This window comes from Triturus cristatus, chromosome 10 (assembly GCF_964204655.1).
Source record: "Triturus cristatus chromosome 10, aTriCri1.1, whole genome shotgun sequence".
Taxonomy (NCBI): Eukaryota; Metazoa; Chordata; class Amphibia; order Caudata; family Salamandridae; genus Triturus; species Triturus cristatus.
In genome coordinates, this window is record NC_140593.1 from 17,302,159 (window position 1) to 17,322,765 (window position 20,607).

At 46.0% G+C, this 20,607-nt stretch overlaps 1 protein-coding gene across 1 annotated transcript in view; it reads right to left on the reverse strand.

Annotated features, from left to right (window-relative positions):
• The window catches only part of LOC146788731 (vomeronasal type-2 receptor 26-like), a 712,759-nt gene that overhangs the window by 373,028 nt on the left and 319,124 nt on the right, over window positions 1–20,607 (reverse strand). Inside the window, exon 4 of the mRNA XM_085630952.1 lies at window positions 11,075–11,088. Coding sequence (XP_085487078.1) covers window positions 11,075–11,088 — 14 coding nt within the window. The remainder of the gene's footprint in view (window positions 1–11,074; window positions 11,089–20,607) is intronic.

A 20,607-nucleotide genomic window follows, 5' to 3' on the forward strand; every position in this document is an offset into this window, starting at 1 on the left:
TTTGTCCTTCGGCCTGACGCGTTTCGAAGCCTTTGCGCTTCTCCTCAGAGGCCCCACGCAGGAAATCAGAGCATTTATGCCGCATTTACCCAGCATGCTTTAATGAGACCGCCATTAGTCCCCTCTTTAAGTAAAGTTCAATTTCACACATAGCATGTTGGGAGATGTAGTCACTAGGCAATTCATTACCCTGAATGGGTTCCGTTCCTGCATGTGTTTTAGGGCCCGTTTCCAGCCCTCCAGTGGGCTCCCCGATGAGATTCGAACAATGTCAATTATTCTACCTGCTGACGCCACTCAGGGAGGAACATTACCTCTCTGTAGGTCCTGATACGATTACAGGCAGCGCGATCCCTCCACGGCCGGAGCCGCCGCGATATTGATTATCCCACAAGTTGCTCAGATTTGAGGCCGCAACTCGCCAGCAGGTGACTCACAAAGCCATTTTAAAGATCATTGCAGATTCCCATCAAGTATTTTGTCCTTCGGCCTGACGCGTTTCGAAGCCTTTGCGCTTCTCCTCAGAGGCCCCACGCAGGAAATCAGAGCATTTATGCCGCATTTACCCAGCATGCTTTAATGAGACCGCCATTAGTCCCCTCTTTAAGTAAAGTTCAATTTCACACATAGCATGTTGGGAGATGTAGTCACTAGGCAATTCATTACCCTGAATGGGTTCCGTTCCTGCATGTGTTTTAGGACCCGTTTCCAGCCCTCCAGTGGGCTCCCCGATGAGATTCGAACAATGTCAATTATTCTACCTGCTGACGCCACTCAGGGAGGAACATTACCTCTCTGTAGGTCCTGATACGATTACAGGCAGCGCGATCCCTCCACGGCCGGAGGTGCCGCGATATTGATTATCCCACAAGTTGCTCAGATTTGAGGCCGCAACTCGCCAGCAGGTGACTCACAAAGCCATTTTAAAGATCATTGCAGATTCCCATCAAGTATTTTGTCCTTCGGCCTGACACGTTTCGAAGCCTTTGCGCTTCTCCTCAGAGGCCCCACGCAGGAAATCAGAGCATTTATGCCGCATTTACCCAGCATGCTTTAATGAGACCGCCATTAGTCCCCTCTTTAAGTAAAGTTCAATTTCACACATAGCATGTTGGGAGATGTAGTCACTAGGCAATTCATTACCCTGAATGGGTTCCGTTCCTGCATGTGTTTTAGGACCCGTTTCCAGCCCTCATATATATATGACCTACTGGCGGGCGCCAGTAGGTAGTTTTAGTTAGAACCTAGTTTCCATAGGAAAAATATTTTTCGATTTGCTAATAACTTTGGCGTCGTTTGTTGAATCTTCCTGAAATTCTCCCCCAAAAAAGTCTATCCAGGTCAGCTTCTTTCTTGGACGTTTGGGGATGATTCGTCAAGCAGGGGCTGAGAAAAAAGGGGGTCCAAAAAAAAAACGTATTTTCTCCATGTTAATTTCCATAGGAAATTTTGCGATGACCTACAGCCCGAAATGCTGAACGGAATTACCCCAACTTTGGCAAAAAGGTAGTGCTTGGTTCAGAAAGCAACCTTTTTTTTTAAATGGTGTAAATTCGTTCAGTAGTTTTTGAGAAGTTAGAAAAATAAAAGTTTCAATATCTGGGCAGTGCCTAAGTTGCATGCGCAAGCTTTACTGTGATTGGCTGCTAGTAGTCCAAACCAGAAAATGTTGGCAGCCATCTTGTGGCTCGGTAGAAACGAGTCACCCTAAAACGGTGTAACAATGTTATAAAACAAGAGAAGGTGGCAGGGTAGAAAAACCCCGACCCCCTAGGCCTGCTCAGGGGGTCCCAGAAGCACCAAATCATAAAAAAAAAAAATCGGCAGAAATTTGTGCTGGGGTTGTGGGTTCATTTTAATGAGGCCCTTGGGCGGGCTAGGTTCTTGGGGTATTTCTTAAAAATAATAGTAGGGGTTGCGGGGGTGCGCTGTGGTGTGCTGGGGTGCGCTGGGGCGTGCTGGGGTCTGCACAGCCCCGGGCTTCATTCATATTGGGAGGGGGGTTACGCGGCCCCCCTTCTGGAGCCTTCTATCTGCTTGTAACTTTGGCGTAATTTGAGGAATCTTTATGAAATTATCCAAAACTTTTCTTTTTTTTTGATTAGCTCTTATATTGAACGTTTGGGGGTGAATGATGTAGGAGGTGCTGAGAAAAAAGGGGGTCCCAAAACATGTGTCCTCCATGTAGTTTTGATAGGAATCTTTACAGAAGACTGCAGGGGAAACTGCTGAACGGAAATACTGCATATTTGGCAGGGAGAAAGGTGATGGTCCAGAAAGTACACCTTTATTTAAATGGTGTAAATCTGTTCAGTAGTTTTCGAGAAATATCAAATTTTACAGATATCGATATTTCAGAATTCTGAAGTGTGATTGGCTGAGGGGTTACAAGCACGAGCGTGCAGCTCATTGGCTCTGAACTGTTGAAACCAGGAAGTGTTGGCAGCCATTTTGTGATTTACTCCATCAGTTCGCATGTCTCTGTGTAGGAGCCATCAGGTCCACAGTTTTACCTCTGCGAGGCAACACTGGCATCTGTGTGAGATATGACTTTCACGCTGCCTCTCCTTATATCACTAGGTCACAGCTATGGCTTTAGAAGCCCGTTCGTCGGCTCCCACCTCTCTACGTTTCCAAACTAGTACGCTGCTGTAGGGTGCATGCGTCCCTTTGCAAGACTGGGTGCGAACTGTTGATAAGTCAAACTATATGAACATTGAAAATCCATCTTGTGATTGAATCCATCAGCTCGCATCTGTCCGAGGCAATTCTGAGAACATATCATAGGTCTGTCTGTGAGAGATATTCCTTTCACGCTGCTTCTCCCCACATCAGCAGGTAACGCACTCTGTTCCCACATCACCAGCATACCCTCAACAACCTTCTTGGGCCAGCAAGTCTCCCTCTGCGAAGCAGCTCCTTGTCTGCCATCCCCGTTCACCCCCGCAAGGAAATGTGACAGGAACGTTTTTGAATCTTGAGCCTAGCAAATCAGCTGGTGTTGCAGTTTATTAAAAAAAGATACGTTTGAGGATAGACAAATAAGAATCTTAGTCATGTATGCCACATTTAGCATTAAGTAACAGGTGACCATTCTAGGTTTGCAAAGGGCCTTCTACCACGGTTTAACACTTGTCTCTGCATTTTTGGTAATGTTTGAGCCATTTGAGCTAGAAACAAGGCTTTTTTTGTTCAAATCTGCAGATTAGGGAGCATGTGATGAACTATGTGGCTAATGCGGAAAATGTATATTTGTGCGAAAGTCGATACAGCCAAACAGTTGCATAATTCCAGTGACCCCGCTCGTACCTCTGACTCGGGCCACAAGTGCTCCTCAGTGATTCTTTCTTTTTTTGTCTCAGTTGAGCTTTTATGGAAACAAGGAAGACTAAACCTGAGGTTACCACTCCACAACACAGACTACCATACCACATAATTACTCTCAATAACACATAATCCCACTCTACATACTTATTATACGCAAAATACCACATACTTTCTATCCACATAATTTCACTGCACATCATACCACATAATTCCACTACACATAACGGACATCCACTCCAAAAAAAATTAGTAAAAAACTTTTACATTTACAACACCAATAGCGCAAACTCTCGCAAATGCGAAACCTATTACATTGCAAATACTTCTTTAACTAGTAGTCGCATTTGCAGAGTGGTGGAGAAAGGGTGCTTGTGATGAATACAGGCCCCAGCTAGGCCCGCAGGACACAAGGGTTCGCTCTCCTGTAATTAAATCTATAAGGAAGTTGGCACGGAAACTGCAAAGTACAAAGACAGCATTTATTAACCCTTAAGGGTGGTCCTACAATCCACACAACACTCTTCAGTATTGCATAGAGTAGCACAAAGAACTTGCGTACATGGTCCCCTTTTATACACAATAGAGGGGCTCATAAGTGGGTGGATACAACATGAGGCCGAAGAACATTACCATTTATGGTCATTTTCGATACTGAATCAATACATGGGCGGAGCCAACACACTCCTTGAGCCCGCGAAAACATGGTCAAGTAAGGCTAACTGATAACAGATGTGGTCAAGTCTGGACATGCGCCAGATGGACAAAAGAGCTATTTATAGACTGTTACTAGGCAGATTACAAGAGCAACTAACACAGAGGTTGGACTCTTCTCGTGGAGAACACGTGGAAGCATGATGATACAAAATGGAGTCCAAACTTCGGTCAACATAACGGAGAAAACATGATCTAAAGGAAAGGGATTAATGTCTTTAGTAAATGCTTAATCACATCGTTGTTTTGATTTACAACAGACGACCCTTTCAGCATTTACTGAAGACATCCGGTTTGGCGGAATAATCATCATATATGTCAATTGTCATCATTCCTTCGACTTCTTTAGCTAAACGCTTCTGGTGAGCAACATCGGCAATAGCTTTCTTATCTGGGATGCAGAATGAGACGCATACGGAACAGAGCAATAGACCACATTGAACACAAATACAGAAAAGGAATAGAATTGCTATAATAATACAGAGACCAGTTAAGACCTTCCATCCCCAGGCAGTAACCAATGCCCAAAACCATCCAGAAAAGGGCCAAGTGCCGTTTTCTGTATGGATTTCAGCTGCAATTTTGTGTAGCTTATTAATAGCGTTATAAACTGATGGCGTATGATCAGGGATAAACACACAACAGCTACTTCCAATAATTTTACAAGCTCCACCTCGATCGGCTAACATGACATCTAATACCATTCGATTCTGCAATGCAACAATTCTAGTAATTTGCAATTCTTCCGTAAGATTCCCAAGAGCAGCAGCAGTTTGGTTTGTCACAGCTTCTACCACTCTTGTTAATCTTCGGATCTTCCTACTGTTCAATGCGGCTCCAACAAAGAAAAACAGTCCTAAGTTAAAATCAATATACTGCTGCAAGCTGGTATCAGTCTGATCCACATCATCAATCGATAGAGTACGTTTATACCTATTTACAGTCACATTATTCAACAATTTCAAATCTTTATGATAAGATGCAGGTGCTAGGAATACAGGAGGTAATAGGAATGATACATAGCATACCCCAGACCACCCAGCCGGCAAACGGTAATAACCTTTATTTCCACACACAAAGTAGGTATTATGGGATGCTAGGAAGGTACTATTATTCAATCCATCAATGTTCAGGACAGTGATGCAATCACTGACACCAACAGGAATAAAACCCACACTCTGGACACACAGGTCCGCTTGAGCTTGTGCCACTTGGATCACAAATTTGTCCTTCCCCACAGTGTCTCTGGTGTTCGTGAAGATATAGGGAATGGATTCATTGTCTGGTCGGTACTCTTCCCATTCCCATATTGTCCCATTCGCTTGCGGATACCCATTTTTATCCTGATGACATTCTTTATTGAGTCTGAAAAGCAATCGTCCCACTGTCGGTTTCCGAGTGGCAAACAGCAAAGTGTACCATGCTCTACAAGAGCCATTATGAGAGAAAGGAAGTGGTATGAATGGCGTACCTCCTTTCTTCTGATGGGCTGGCATCATCCCACATATCCAACAATTCGTAGCGTTCGTAGCAACGTGGGTATGATGCAGCATCTGAATGAAAGTGTTATTCAAATAAGACTGTCGATGCTTCAACTCTTGATACGGCAATGTATAAAAGTAGTGCTCCGCAGGCACCGGAGTCGTCAACACAAGTGTTTTCCGAGCAGGAGTTACCTCCTCCACAAACCATGTGGTTATCCCAACAATAGCTACTGTCAGCATGAACCCCGATGCACAAAGGATTTTCTTCTTCTCCATGTCAAAAAGAACAATACCCTGATATCTTCCTGAAACTAAAAGTCTGTCAGAACTCTTCCCCTTGGGCAGCGGTCGATTTCTTCACCAGCGGGCCAAGACGGGTGTCGCTACACTAATGCAGGGCTGATCCCCCCCCCTTGCCTCATCGGCTCTCCGTTTCACTAACCCAAGGGCCGTTCTGACAGCATGTCCCGGTACTGGAAAACTCACTTCCTTGGTCGAAGATGATATCGCCTTCCTCCAGGAGTCACGTGGTCCGGAAAAAGAGCTCCTCGGTGACGTTTGGCTCCGCAGCACGGCCTGTCTCTGCAGCCAGGATTTCTCGTTGATCGGTCAGCACGGCAGGCTCCACCAATCCGGGCGGCACCTTCCTACAGTGCAGGGAATGGATCCAATTCTTCCTGTTGGAGACTCGCACAGCCGTCCTCGTTGCGAGGAGGACCTGCTCAGGGCCCACCCATCTCGGCTCCAAACTGTTTGTTCTGTCGAAGACTTTCACCATGACATGGTCACCAGGCCGGAGACCATGTCCTTCACCGGTAGACCGATCAGGGAGCGCCTCTCTGACCTGTTGATGAATAGAAACCAAGTTATCCGTTAACTGTGCCAGATAATCGCTCATCATTACACAAGGTACATCATACACAGGCTTAGGCCTTGGTGGACCCCAAATGTTCATTGGGCGTCTGAAAACAATTTCATATGGTGTAAGGCCAGTTCGAGAGTGCGGTACTGATCTAATTGACAGTAACGCCAGTGGCAGAGCGTCTGGCCAAGTCAAAGACGTCGAAGCTTGAATTTTAGCGATCTTAAGCTTCAGTGTACCATTATACTTCTCGACTAGTCCTGCAGACTGAGGGTGAAACACGGCGTGGAACTTCTGAGTGATGCCTAGGCCCTTCAAGACATACTTTATAACATCCGCTACAAAGTGAGGCCCATTATCACTCCACAGAAGTCTACAGACGCCGTATCGAGGGAAAAACTCTTTCAGCAGCAGCTTCGCTGTAGTCATTGCAGTATTGTCTTTCGTAGGGTACGCCTCAACCCATTTACTGAAGGCGCAAACCACTACTAGAACATACTTCAAATTGTTACAGCGCTCAAGTTGGATGTAATCCATCTGCAGAACCTCAAAGGGTGCAGTGGGTGTCACAAATCCTCCTGCTGGAGTTCGAGTACCCTTTCCTGGGTTATACCTCAAGCAGATCATACAGGTCTGCACCACCCTCTTTGCCGTGCTAGCAATCTCTGGATGCTCCCAGACTTGGGTAAGCAATTTCACAATTGCGGAAGCTCCAACATGTGCTAGCCCATGTGCCATCCGAACCATAGGTTGTACAAAAGCCGTAGGTAATTTCCATCTATCCATCTGCTTATTCCTCCAGCAGCCTTCATCATCCAATTCCCCCTCGCTAGCCCATTGCTCCCGCTCTTTATCAGAAGCGGTCCTTTGCATTTCTCGCACTTCCTCCTTCGCATCATGCCATCTTTCCACTTGTGACTTTACTACATACATGGCAGTAGCACCAGGCTGCATCGCAGTCTCCTGTGCTACTCGGTCTGCTAACGCATTCCCTTCTCCAACTTTATCAACTACTTTCCTATGGGCGCTACACTTAACGATGGCAATTTTCTTTGGGTATGTCAATGCGGTTAAAAGATTGTGAACTAAGTCTCCATGCATTATCTGTACTCCATGTGACGTTAAAAACCCTCTCTCCTTCCAGAGTAGGCCGAAGTCATGCGCTACTCCGAAGGCATAGCGGCTATCTGTATAAACATTCACACATAATCCTGTACTGAGCTCACATGCTCGTGTTAATGCTATCAGTTCCGCTGCTTGAGCTGATTTCTGCGGTATGCGTGCTGTCTCCACTATCGTTTGTAACGTGGTAATTGCATACGCTGCTGAAGTCGTACCATCTGGTAGCTTCAGGCATGATCCGTCCACCCATAGTTCTCCATCTACATCTGGAAAGGGCGTATCCTGGAGATCAATACGACCCTTTGTTTGTTCCTCAGTCACAAGAATACAATCATGCGCTTTCCGCGCCTCAGGCTGGGTCTCAGGGTATGGCAACAATGTGGCCGGATTTAACGTTACGCACCTTTTCAACGTAATATGAGGAGCCAAAAGCGTCAACTCATATCCCGTTAAACGGGCACTGGTCAAATGCTGCGTCTTTGTTTGATTAAGCAGGGCATCAACAGCATGGGGAACTAACACCAACAGCTTATGGGATAACACAATTCCTTCACTTTGGCGTATTGACACAGCTGTCGCCGCAACCGAGCGAAAACACCCTGGTAATGCTCGGGCGACAGGGTCAAGTACAGCCGAAAAATATGCACAAGGGCGCTGCTTATCGCCGTGCATCTGCACTAAGACTGATAATGCACATCCATCTTTCTCATGCACATACAACGAAAAGGGTTTTGCATAATCAGGGGTCCCTAACACTGGTGCTGAACAAAGGGCCTGTCGTAGTTGCTGAAAAGCAGCATCACACTCATCTGACCAGGGGATCGGGATGGGCGTGTCTTTTGTCAAGAGAGCTAACAATGGCTTAGCTGTGTGTGAAAACCCCAATATCCACTGTCTACAAAAAGAAACAAGACCCAAAAATGCACGCACATCCTTCTGCGTGGACGGTCTCGGTGTGTCCAAGATTACTTGGATACGATCTGGTGTGAGTGCACGCCCCTCCTTAGACAAAAGGTGACCCAAATAAGTCACCTTTGGTCTACAGAATTGCAATTTCTTCCTAGATACCTTATGATTGTGGGATGCTAAAAAGGAAAGTAAGGATAACGTGCTTTTTTCACACAACTCCAGGGTGTCAGCCGCCAACAAGATGTCATCGACATATTGAATGAGGGCGACCCCCTCGAGCAGAACAAAGGAATCCAACTGTCGTTTCAAAGCCTGACTGTAAATACTAGGGCTTTCTGTGTAGCCCTGGGGGATCCTACAAAAACGATAAGATCTATTATTTAGTGTAAACCCAAAAAGATATCGGCTATCGGGGTGAATGGGAATGGAAAAGAAGGCATTTTTCAAATCAATCACTGAGAACATGGTCGCCGTAGGCGGGACCAAGGTAAGCAATGTCGTGATATCGGAAACCACTGGGTACTGAGGTATCACGATCTTGTTCACTTCTCGTAAATCAATTATGAACTGATAAACCTTAGCATCCGTGTCCTTTTTCAGAATGGGGAGAATCGGACTGTTACAGATATTATAGGGAACTTCCTCCACTACCCCCACTGCAATCAAATCTTGCACAATCCGTGTGAGAACCTCCTCGCCCTCCTGGGAAATACGGTACTGTGGGAGGCGTGGTAACACCGCCGCCTCCTGGACACTAATGTGGACCGGTGGAATCACCATCTGTCCCACATCTGTGTCCGAAGTAGCCCACAAAGCACGAGGGAGGGTAGCTAACAACGCATCCTCTGATATCGCACACATCCGCTCAGACCGGGGGTAGTTGTCATTCAATATCACCCGCACACCAGCAGGGGAGCAGCGGATCGTAGCCCTAAAATGCTTTAACATATCAAGGCCCATTATGTTGTCCGGTGTGTACGGGGCAAGCAGAAACGGGCAGGGCGCGGAAAAAGAATCAACCTTAAATGTGAGGGGCTGTGAAAGAGGGCTTCGGGAGAGTGTACCGTCAAACCCTACCGATGTAACCATTAAGCCGGATGGGGGAGCCCCCGGAACCAATTGCTTGGACAACGCACTACGTGTCGCTCCTGTGTCCACTAGGAACTGATCGGTAGAGCCTAAAACCTCAGCCGATACATAAGGACCCTTCTGATCGACCGGCACCTCAACTGATTCGAACCCCCATCCAACGCATTCCTATGCATGCTGAGAATCGTGATATCCCGATCGGTCAACCTCCGACACATGATACTGATGCTGGCGATCGAAAACATTTGATCGATCTCGGTGCTGTCCAGCAGAGTCAAACCGAGCCTGTTCGTTAGAATTCCCTCGAAAGTTCGAGAAACCCCCTCTACCTCTCGGGCCCCCCGAAACATGTCCCTGACGCGAAGCACGCAACACCGGGCAATCCCTGGCCCAATGGCCCGATTGCTTACAATACGCACACTGGTTCCTATTCAAATCAGAGCGGCCCGAGGGAGGACCATAAGATCCTCCCCTACCTCTGTTAACACCCCGTCGGGGCGGACCGTATACTTGCGCCAACATCACCTTGGTTTTTAGATCTTTCGATTTCTTCTCCTCCTGGCCCTTTGCTTCTTGCTCCTGACGCTCATAATACTGAGCGATAGTCAGGAGGGCCGTCGGGGTCGCGGAGGACCAAGAACTCTGACTCGCTTTTAGACGGGCCGCAACTGCCGGCAGCAGATTGGCCACATATTTATCCGCGAAAAGGTGGCGGCCCGTTTCGTCAGTAAGCGACTGGCCACTAAAGTCATGAAACATTTCCTCAAAGCGCGTAAAGAAGTCTGCAACTGACTCGTCAGCTGTCTGTTTACATGCAGTTAACATATTCCAGTCAATCTTTTTAGGGGGGATAATCGTTTTCAACTTAGCCACAATAGCAGCAGGGAGATCTAAAATACTCTGGGGTGGTTTCTGTGCGGGCTTCCGGTCCCTATCCTCATCCTCAAGCTCAGACCACCGGGCCTTGAAGGCAACTGTATCATCTACCTTTCGGACAGATCGCCACGTATCCGGTGGTAGGATAAGGCCAAAGAACAGGTCTATATCTGCTAACGTCATAACGCAAGAAGTCAAGGCCCCCTCGACTTCTTCGTAGAAGGCCGCTGGATTCTTGCGGGGGTCAGGCAACGCATTCTTTAATGCCATAACATCAGCTCTATGCCACGGAGTATAAATCCAATTATACACAAAATATCCCTTAGCATCGGCGGAGTTAATGTCCGAGCTAGTCCCCGCTCCTTTAGGAGGAACATACAAAGGCGCCGCTTCTCGCATTGGTTTAACATGCACTATGGCATCCTTATCTGACTGGGAGGTGGATGGGTGGCCTTCTGTGGTACACGGATCCGACTGCTTCTCCTCCCCTGCTCGGTGGCGCGCTTTTTCTTTAAGGGCCAGCACCTCGTCCCGCAAGGTGAACAGCCGCCGAGCCGTATCAGGAGCCTTAGGGGGAGAGAAAACACCATCATGCAATGCTTTAGCATCCGATGTCACATCGTCAGGCTCAAAGACACTAGAATATTTTCGGAAAGCAGCAATCACTTCCTCAGCGAAATGATCCAGAAAATACACCCTCTCTCTATCCTGCCACGACCCCCAAGTATGGAGCAAGTCCTCCACGGACATCTTGCCCTTAAATGCACGGAAGGAAAGTTGCCGAAGCTCAGCCATATGCTCGGCCGATAACATGGACCGCGTATCCACCTTACCCGGACCCGGGACAGAATCTTGCGGCCTCGGAGCAGATGCGCCGACATAAGGGGGCGGAGAGCGATCTAGTAAATAAAAATCATCATCAAGATTATTAAGGACAGGATAAAGTGGCTGCCGAACAGCATATTGACCCGAAACTTGCAGCCTACGCTCTTTCTCTTGTCTCTCTGTCTGTTCTCTGTGTTCCCGACGCTTCGCTTCCTGTGCTCGCACATGATCATTCTTCCGTTGTTCTTTATCAAACAGCGCTTTCTCACGCTTCTCTCGCTCACGCACCTCCTTCACCCATAACCGCACACACTCAAACATATCCTGACGAGCACGTCGCTTACACATACACTGTTCCACATACTCAATCTTACGTATATCAAACGATCCATACAAAGGCCATCGCAACTCAGGATCTTTTTTTGTATATTTCCTCCATACTGTGCTCAACATTATGGAAGAAAGACCATGCTTCACATACATATCCCTATTAGGAGTCCCCTCTGGGGGAGCTGGAGCAGATTCTTCGAGGTTCAACCGGTTTCCAAAGCAGCAACACCACTTACGGAGTGCGCTAAAAGCAGGCATGCTCAGGAATAATGCAAAATATGCAATATTATAGAGAAAATGGCACTTAATCGTTGCGCCGTTCAAAGTCACACAGCTCCGGAGAAATCTCTCCACATTACCTGCCTATATGTGTTGCAACGCATATATTTTCACAAAGACAAATACAAAATATGACTAGTCATCACAAATCAAACTCAAATAGCCAGACCAGGCTTCAAAAACTCGGAGCAAGTACCGTACAACGGTTCTTACCAATCAAGAGTCCAGATTCCAACTGCCAAGCTCCAAAATCGCCCAAACGGCTCTCACGGCAGGACCGACAGAAGAGGTCTCAGTCGATGACCGGCGCCACCCAGACGGTCAGCTCGGAAGGGAAGGAAGAAAAACCTCGGGATGCCAGGGCTAAGACGCCGCTGGCAGTGATCACGTCCCTGGCCAAACTCCTCTCCTTCGTCGCGACCAGTCCTTTGAGCATCCGAGTCGCCGATGAGCCCCACGTGACGGGCGCCAATTGATGAATACAGGCCCCAGCTAGGCCCGCAGGACACAAGGGTTCGCTCTCCTGTAATGAAATCTATAAGGAAGTTGGCACGGAAGCTGCAAAGTACAAAGACAGCATTTATTAACCCTTAAGGGTGGTCCTACAATCCACACAACACTCTTCAGTATTGCATAGAGTAGCACAAAGAACTTGCGTACATGGTCCCCTTTTATACACAATAGAGGGGCTCATAAGTGGGTGGATACAACATGAGGCCGAAGAACATTACCATTTATGGTCATTTTCGATACTGAATCAATACATGGGCGGAGCCAACACACTCCTTGAGCCCGCGAAAACATGGTCAAGTAAGGCTAACTGATAACAGATGTGGTCAAGTCTGGACATGCGCCAGATGGACAAAAGAGCTATTTATAGACTGTTACTAGGCAGATTACAAGAGCAACTAACACAGAGGTTGGACTCTTCTCGTGGAGAACACGTGGAAGCATGATGATACAAAATGGAGTCCAAACTTCGGTCAACATAACGGAGAAAACATTATCTAAAGGAAAGGGATTAATGTCTTTAGTAAATGCTTAATCACATCGTTGTTTTGATTTACAACACTTGGCCTCCAACCAGCTCAGGAATTCCGCTGCGTAGGACTTATAGGAGGTACCAGTAGGGCTTTTTGGCCCCCAAAGTTACTCAGGAGTAAATTGGAGTTCATCCCCCATCCCGTAGTCTGCCAGGAGGCGTGTTTGCACGGTGGTGGAGAGTGGTGAAGACGTCTTAGCAATCCTACTGTGTGGGACTTACTGGAGGTAACAAGAGGGGTACTTGGCCCCCAGGGACGTTCTATATTTATATATATATATATATATATATACTTACTTCCGGTGGTGATGTGAGGAAGGAGTACAGACTTCTGACTAGAATCAACTACTGTGCCCTTATCAAGGAGGCATTTGTTTTGTCCTCGGACCCACCATATGATATGGGACTGCTACTTTAGCAACATTGGCTTTTCCTGAGAATGCTTCTTTTCATCAATACAGAGAGTTGTCCCATTTTGGAGTAATTATTCATCGTCGCGCATGCCCTGACGAAGTTCTATTCTTGAACGAAATGTGTTGGCTAAGACTGTCTTCGTATCATTGTCGGAATATTACAATAAAGAGCATTTTCATTGAGGAAAATTGACCACTCTGTGTGACTTAAACGGAACATTGTGGTAGTGCACTGCTCCATTTTTCTCTCATATATATATATATTCAACTCTAAGTTCAACTCTATGCACCACCTACCTGGGAACTGCCTGATGCACCCTGGGAGTCGCAGTCCATACAATCAGGGATCTGTGACAGGTGAGCACAACACCTGAAGGGAGGAGCGGACTTTGCACCAATCGTAGTGCGGCAAGATACATTTAAGCACAGAGTGAAAAAGCCCCCTGTCACATCACGGCGCTGACGAAGGCCGAATCATGCCGAAATGCATTCGCCATACAATTTAAATAAAGCAGCTTCCCTTGTTCCCCGATGTGGCCTCTGCTCTTTCTTTTGGGAGGAGTTCCTGTGGCGATGATATACGCGTCAACCAGAGACGCAGTACAGAGGCACCTGCTTCCCTTAGTGGCCTGGATGTTTCTGGCTCCTGCTTCGGCATAATTTTCTTCAAGTTATTGATTGATCCAGGCACGCCTTCAGCGTTGGATGAACACGCAGCGGTGCAGCGAGGATACTCACCTCGGTCAGGGCGAAATGCATCGGCATCTTGCCCCCGCCTACTCGAAATTCAACAAGAATGCTGAAGCGGTTGAAGGGGACTCGAGGCGGCATTCTGTATTTTAATTAGCAGGGGACTATCATTTCTGTGAAGGAATATCCTGCCTTCCGCGAGGTACTTGGACAATTCTAAGTTCAACTCTATGCACCACCTACCTGGGAACTGCCTGATGCACCCTGGGAGTCGCAGTCCATACAATCAGGGATCTGTGACAGGTGAGCACAACACCTGAAGGGAGGAGCGGACTTTGCACCAATCGTAGTGCGGCAAGATACATTTAAGCACAGAGTGAAAAAGCCCCCTGTCACATCACGGCGCTGACGAAGGCCGAATCAGGCCGAAATGCATTCGCCATACAATTTAAATAAAGCAGCTTCCCTTGTTCCCCGATGTGGCCTCTGCTCTTTCTTTTGGGAGGAGTTCCTGTGGCGATGATATACGCGTCAACCAGAGACGCGGTACAGAGGCACCCGCTTCCCTTAGTGGCCTGAATGTTTCTGGCTCCTGCTTCGGCATAATTTTCTTCAAGTTATTGATTGATCCAGGCACGCCTTCAGCGTTGGATGAACACGCAGCGGTGCAGCGAGGATACTCACCTCGGTCAGGGCGAAATGCATCGGCATCTATATATATATATATATATATGCCACAAGGAATCGCCTCACCAACCGCACAGCATTTCAGCGCGAAAGACGAACACGGACCCAGAGTAAGTGCTTAGTGGTTTTTATTGAATCAAAAACCCAGTAGCTGCCATGACGCGTTTCGGCCTTCCAGAGGCCTTGATCACATGACGCTGTCTCGTGAAGCCAGAGTTTTTAAAGTGCAAGTGCAAAGGTTAATCATGACATCATCACAATAGATATAGAAAACATACTATATATAATACATTTGTGCAAATGCGCAAAACAGTTGAATGCATTAATTCATCGTGTGATTACAATAACTTCTAAAGCCACAAATAAAAGTCAAATGCTTTCAAAACACATGTGTGCTGGCCAAAGAGATTTTAAATTTTCAAGACTGATGAGACATTCTGTGCAGCTCAATTCGATCTGATAAACAGATCTGAAATTTATAGCTTATATCGGTTGCACCAGAGAACTCCCTGGTAACCCATGCCTACACAGAAAAAGCCGAAGCTAATAATAACTGGATCAATCCGGTTAAACTCAATCATAATCTTGCCTCAAATCAATCAGGACATAAGATAAACAATTTTGAAAAACCCATGCAAAAAGAGAATGCGCAAAGTGATGGTCTGATCAATCTAAAAAATACATATATACAATGTTATTCCTTGTGAAAGTGCTGATTAATGTAAAGAAGGGGACATAAGAAAGAAAAACAACAACAAATTAACAACAGAATTTGTGAAATACATAACAGCTAGATGGATGAAGCTGTCATGGTAATCTATATACTCAGGAGGAAAAACGAGGTTAAATAAATATTGGAAGCTGCAGAGAAACGTATTAAGGATGGGTAACTCAGAGTACGTCAGCGAAAGACAAAAAACAAAAAATACGGGCTATTACAGCCAGGTATGGAAGTCCTCACTCGAATTCAACCCGTTGGGTGCCTTCGAGTCTAGCTCAAGGATGTACCTAGTCTCCATTCTCCTAAGCAATGCTTCCCTGTCACCACCGCGCCTCAGTGGAGGTATTGTATCGATGACAAAGTAGCTGAGGTTTTCAAGGTTACTGTTGTGCTTTTCACCAAAGTGCCTGGCTACTGGATAAGACGCATCATGGTTAATGATGGCTCTCATGTGTTGGAGTATGCGCTTGTGTGCCTGCAATTTGGTACTCCCAACATATTGCAGGCCGCACGTGCACTCCAGCACATACACTGCAAAATCTGTCTTGCAAGTGAGTTTTTTAGATATTTTACAGGGAATGTTAGAAAACGGAGAGATGTAATTGGACGTGCTTTTGCCCAAGGTACAAGCCTTGCAAGTAGAGCATTTAATAAAGCCCTTGCTGGCCTGTAGCCAATTGCTTGCATTGCTCTTGAGCTCCGGACTACTCTTAACCAGCATATTGCTCATAGAGCGTGCCTTGCGAAAAGTGATGGCAGGATTCTTCGCTATGTTATTGCCAATCACCGGGTCTTGTTGGATCAATGACCAATTTTTCTTTACAATTTTACGCAAGTTGTTATGCTGGCGACTGTAGGTTACAATCAGTCTAGATGTATCATCCTGGACAGAAGCAGAACTGGGAATGCTCTTATGGCTCGTATCTGTGGTGTTGATACCTAGGATTTGATCCCTGACTAGAGCCCTAGTCCGGGATATTGCCTTGTCAAGAATAGTAGGGGAGTATCCCCTGGCAAGAAACCTAAGCTTGCTCTGTTCCTGAGCAACCCTGCAGTCTTCATCTGTGCTACAAATCCGTTTTATGCGCAGCATCTCCCCATAAGGGATGCTGCGTATAAGATGATCAGGATGGTGGCTAAGTGCATGCAGCACAGTGTTGCCTGCAGTTTCTTTTCGATATAACTTGGTGAGGAGTCTCCCTTCAAAGACGAAGACCTCCACATCAAGAAAGTTGACTTGGCTCTGACTTAAAACAGCTGTGAACTGTAAATTGAGCTGATTCATGTTAATGGCTTGAATAAAGTCACAGGCTGAAGTTTTGGAACCCTTCCAGACCACGAAGAGATCATCAATATAGCGATGCCAGGCAACGATGTTATTAGCCATGACATCCCTATATTCCTTGTGCAGGACTTGCTCCTCCCACATGCCCATGTGCAAGCACGCGTAGCTTGGGGAAAAGCAAGCCCCCATTGCCACGCCTCTCAGTTGCTGGAATACAACATTCTGAAACAGAAAATAGTTATTGTTGAGGCAGATGTTAATCATAGTTAATATCATTTTGCAATGGTCCTTCATGTAGATCGGTTCCGTCTTGAGAAAGTGTTCCACCGCCTTAATCCCGTCTTGGTGATGTATACTGGTATAAAGGGCGGTTACATCCAATGTAATCAGCCAGAAATTCTCCTGCCATTTAATGCCACTGATTTTTCTCAGAAAGTCGTTTGTATCCTATATATAGGAAGGTAATCCCCTCACATGTTTCTGCATATATATGACCTACCTATATATGACCTACTGGCGGGCGCCAGTAGGTAGTTTTAGTTAGAACCTAGTTTCCATAGGAAAAATATTTTTCTTTTTGCTAATAACTTTGGCGTCGTTTGTTGAATCTTCCTGAAATTCTCCCCCAAAAAAGTCTATCCAGGTCAGCTTCTTTCTTGGACGTTTGGGGGTGATTCGTCAAGCAGGGGCTGAGAAAAAAGGGGGTCCAAAAAAAAACGTATTTTCTCCATGTTAATTTCCCTAGGAAATTTTGCGATGAGCTACAGCCCGAAATGCTGAACGGAATTACCCCAACTTTGGCAAAAAGGTAGTGCTTGGTTCAGAAAGCAACCTTTTTTTTTAAATGGTGTAAATTCGTTCAGTGGTTTTTGAGAAGTTAGAAAAATAAAAGTTTCAATATCTGGGCAGTGCCTAAGTTGCATGCGCAAGCTTTACTGTGATTGGCTGCTAGTAGTCCAAACCAGAAAATGTTGGCAGCCATCTTGTGGCTCGGTAGAAACGAGTCACCCTAAAACGGTGTAACAATGTTATAAAACAAGAGAAGGTGGCAGGGTAGAAAAACCCTGACCCCCTAGGCCTGCTCAGGGGGTCCCAGAAGCACCAAATCATAAAAAAAAAAATCGGCAGAAATTTGTGCTGGGGTTGTGGGTTCATTTTAATGAGGCCCTTGGGCGGGCTAGGTTCTTGGGGTATTTCTTAAAAATAATAGTAGGGGTTGCGGGGGTGCGCTGTGGTGTGCTGGGGTGCGCTGGGGCGTGCTGGGGTCTGCGCAGCCCCGGGCTTCATTCATATTGGGAGGGGGGTTACGCGGCCCCCCTTCTGGAGCCTTCTATCTGCTTGTAACTTTGGCGTAATTTGAGGAATCTTTATGAAATTATCCAAAACTTTTCTTTTTTTTTGATTAGCTCTTATATTGAACGTTTGGGGGTGAATGATGTAGGAGGTGCTGAGAAAAAAGGGGGTCCCAAAACATGTGTCCTCCATGTAGTTTTGATAGGAATCTTTACAGAAGACTGCAGGGGAAACTGCTGAATGGAAATACTGCATATTTGGCAGGGAGAAAGGTGATGGTCCAGAAAGTACACCTTTATTTAAATGGTGTAAATCTGTTCAGTAGTTTTCGAGAAATATCAAATTTTACAGATATCGATATTTCAGAATTCTGAAGTGTGATTGGCTGAGGGGTTACAAGCACGAGCGTGCAGCTCATTGGCTCTGAACTGTTGAAACCAGGAAGTGTTGGCAGCCATTTTGTGATTTACTCCATCAGTTCGCATGTCTCTGTGTAGGAGCCATCAGGTCCACAGTTTTACCTCTGCGAGGCAACACTGGCATCTGTGTGAGATATGACTTTCACGCTGCCTCTCCTTATATCACTAGGTCACAGCTATGGCTTTAGAAGCCCGTTCGTCGGCTCCCACCTCTCTACGTTTCCAAACTAGTACGCTGCTGTAGGGTGCAGGCGTCCCTTTGCAAGACTGGGTGCGAACTGTTGATAAGTCAAACTATATGAACATTGAAAAGCCATCTAGTGATTGAATCCATCAGCTCGCATCTGTCTGAGGCAATTCTGAGAACATATCATAGGTCTGTCTGTGAGAGATATTCCTTTCACGCTGCTTCTCCCCACATCAGCAGGTAACGCACTCTGTTCCCACATCACCAGCATACCCTCAACAACCTTCTTGGGCCAGCAAGTCTCCCTCTGCGAAGCAGCTCCTTGTCTGCCATCCCCGTTCACCCCCGCAAGGAAATGTGACAGGAACGTTTTTGAATCTTGAGCCTAGCAAATCAGCTGGTGTTGCAGTTTATTAAAAAAAGATACGTTTGAGGATAGACAAATAAGAATCTTAGTCATGTATGGATTTACATATAAAATATTTTATTAAAACAAAACAACCACAAATAAAACTGTGTGTAAAACTTGTTATTAAAATAAAACAACAACCAATAAAACTATGTACAACGATGGCGTGTCATCCCTCGACAATTTGTGAATCACAGCTTGCAAGACAAAAAGAAAGATAAGATGGTGCGTCATGCATCCAGCAAGGAGAGAGAAAAAGAGGGTAAGAGAGGAAGAGTGACATATAAGGAAGATAGAAAGAGAAAAACAGTGTGAGAGAGGAAGATAGAGAAAGAAAGAGTAAGACAGAGAAACAATGAGAAAGATACAAGGAAGAGAGATACAAAGAAGAGAGAAAGAGTGTGAGAGAGAAGAGAGAGAACGAAAGAGTGAGAGAGAGGAAGAGAGAGAGAGGAAAGGAGAAAGAGTGAACCATTGTGAGAGAGGAAGAGACTGAAAAACAGTGAGAGAGAGGAAGGGCGAGAACGAGAAAGTGAGAGAAAGAAAGAGTGAGATACAAGGTAGAGAGAATGAGAGAAACAGTGTGAGAGAGGAAAAGAGTGAGAAACAGTGTGAGAGAGAGGAAGAGAAAGAGAGAGAGCAAGTGAGAGAAAGAAAGAACGCGAGCAAGAGGAAGAGACAGAGGGGCATATTATCAACAAAGTGGCGAAGAGAGGCGTTAGCCGTCTTGGCTTAACGCCTCTCTTTGCCTGTTTGGAAACGCTACGCTGCACCATGTTACCAAGGAAATGGTGCAGACTAGCGTTTCCACTTGCGATGGCGAAAAGTTTTACAAATTACCACCAGTGCAGGTGTCTGCGAGGAGGGAACGTTTGTTTATGTAGAAGAAGGAGTTTCTTCCTGCACATAAACAAACCTTAAATGCCATTTTGTAACTTACATATGTGCTGCTTCATGCAGTACACATGTAAGTTACAAATTGGCATTTTTAAAAAGAGGTTTGTTTATGTATAGGAAGGCCAACTACATGAAGACACCTTGGGATTTAGCTTTTTCCATGTGTGCTGCATAAGGCAGCACACATGGAAAAAGCAAAAACGAGGAGAAATGAGGCATTTCACCTCGTTTTGCCACCTTAAGACCAGGATTTTTTTGATCTTAAGTTCGGCGCTGCCACCTATTATCGCCAAGCTTGGTAATAGGTGGCAGCGTCAAAGTGAATGGGTGTTGCGGTGTACGCCGCAACACCCACTGCACACCCCTTTCAGGATAGGTTTATCATGAATGGGGCTCTATTACCAAGGCAGCGCTAAGGCAATTAACGTGATAATAGAGCGATGCACATATTGCCGCATTATCAGCAGAAAAGTGACGACAAGGCAGCGATAAGGGGCTTGATAATATGACCCAGAGAGAGAGAGAAAGTGTGAGAGAGAGAAAGGAAGAGATGGAGAGTGTGTGTTGACACTGGAGAAAATCTTCGCAGCTCACCTTTGTGCCATCGGTGTGTGTCCAATGAGGTGCAGACTCATTGTGTACTCTCAAGTTTAGTGATCTGACAGATAGTATAGAATTAGTAATTGTAGAGTACATACAACTGCACATGTGTAATTCTCTGTGTCGCGTGTGTGCACGCAGGCTGGTGCA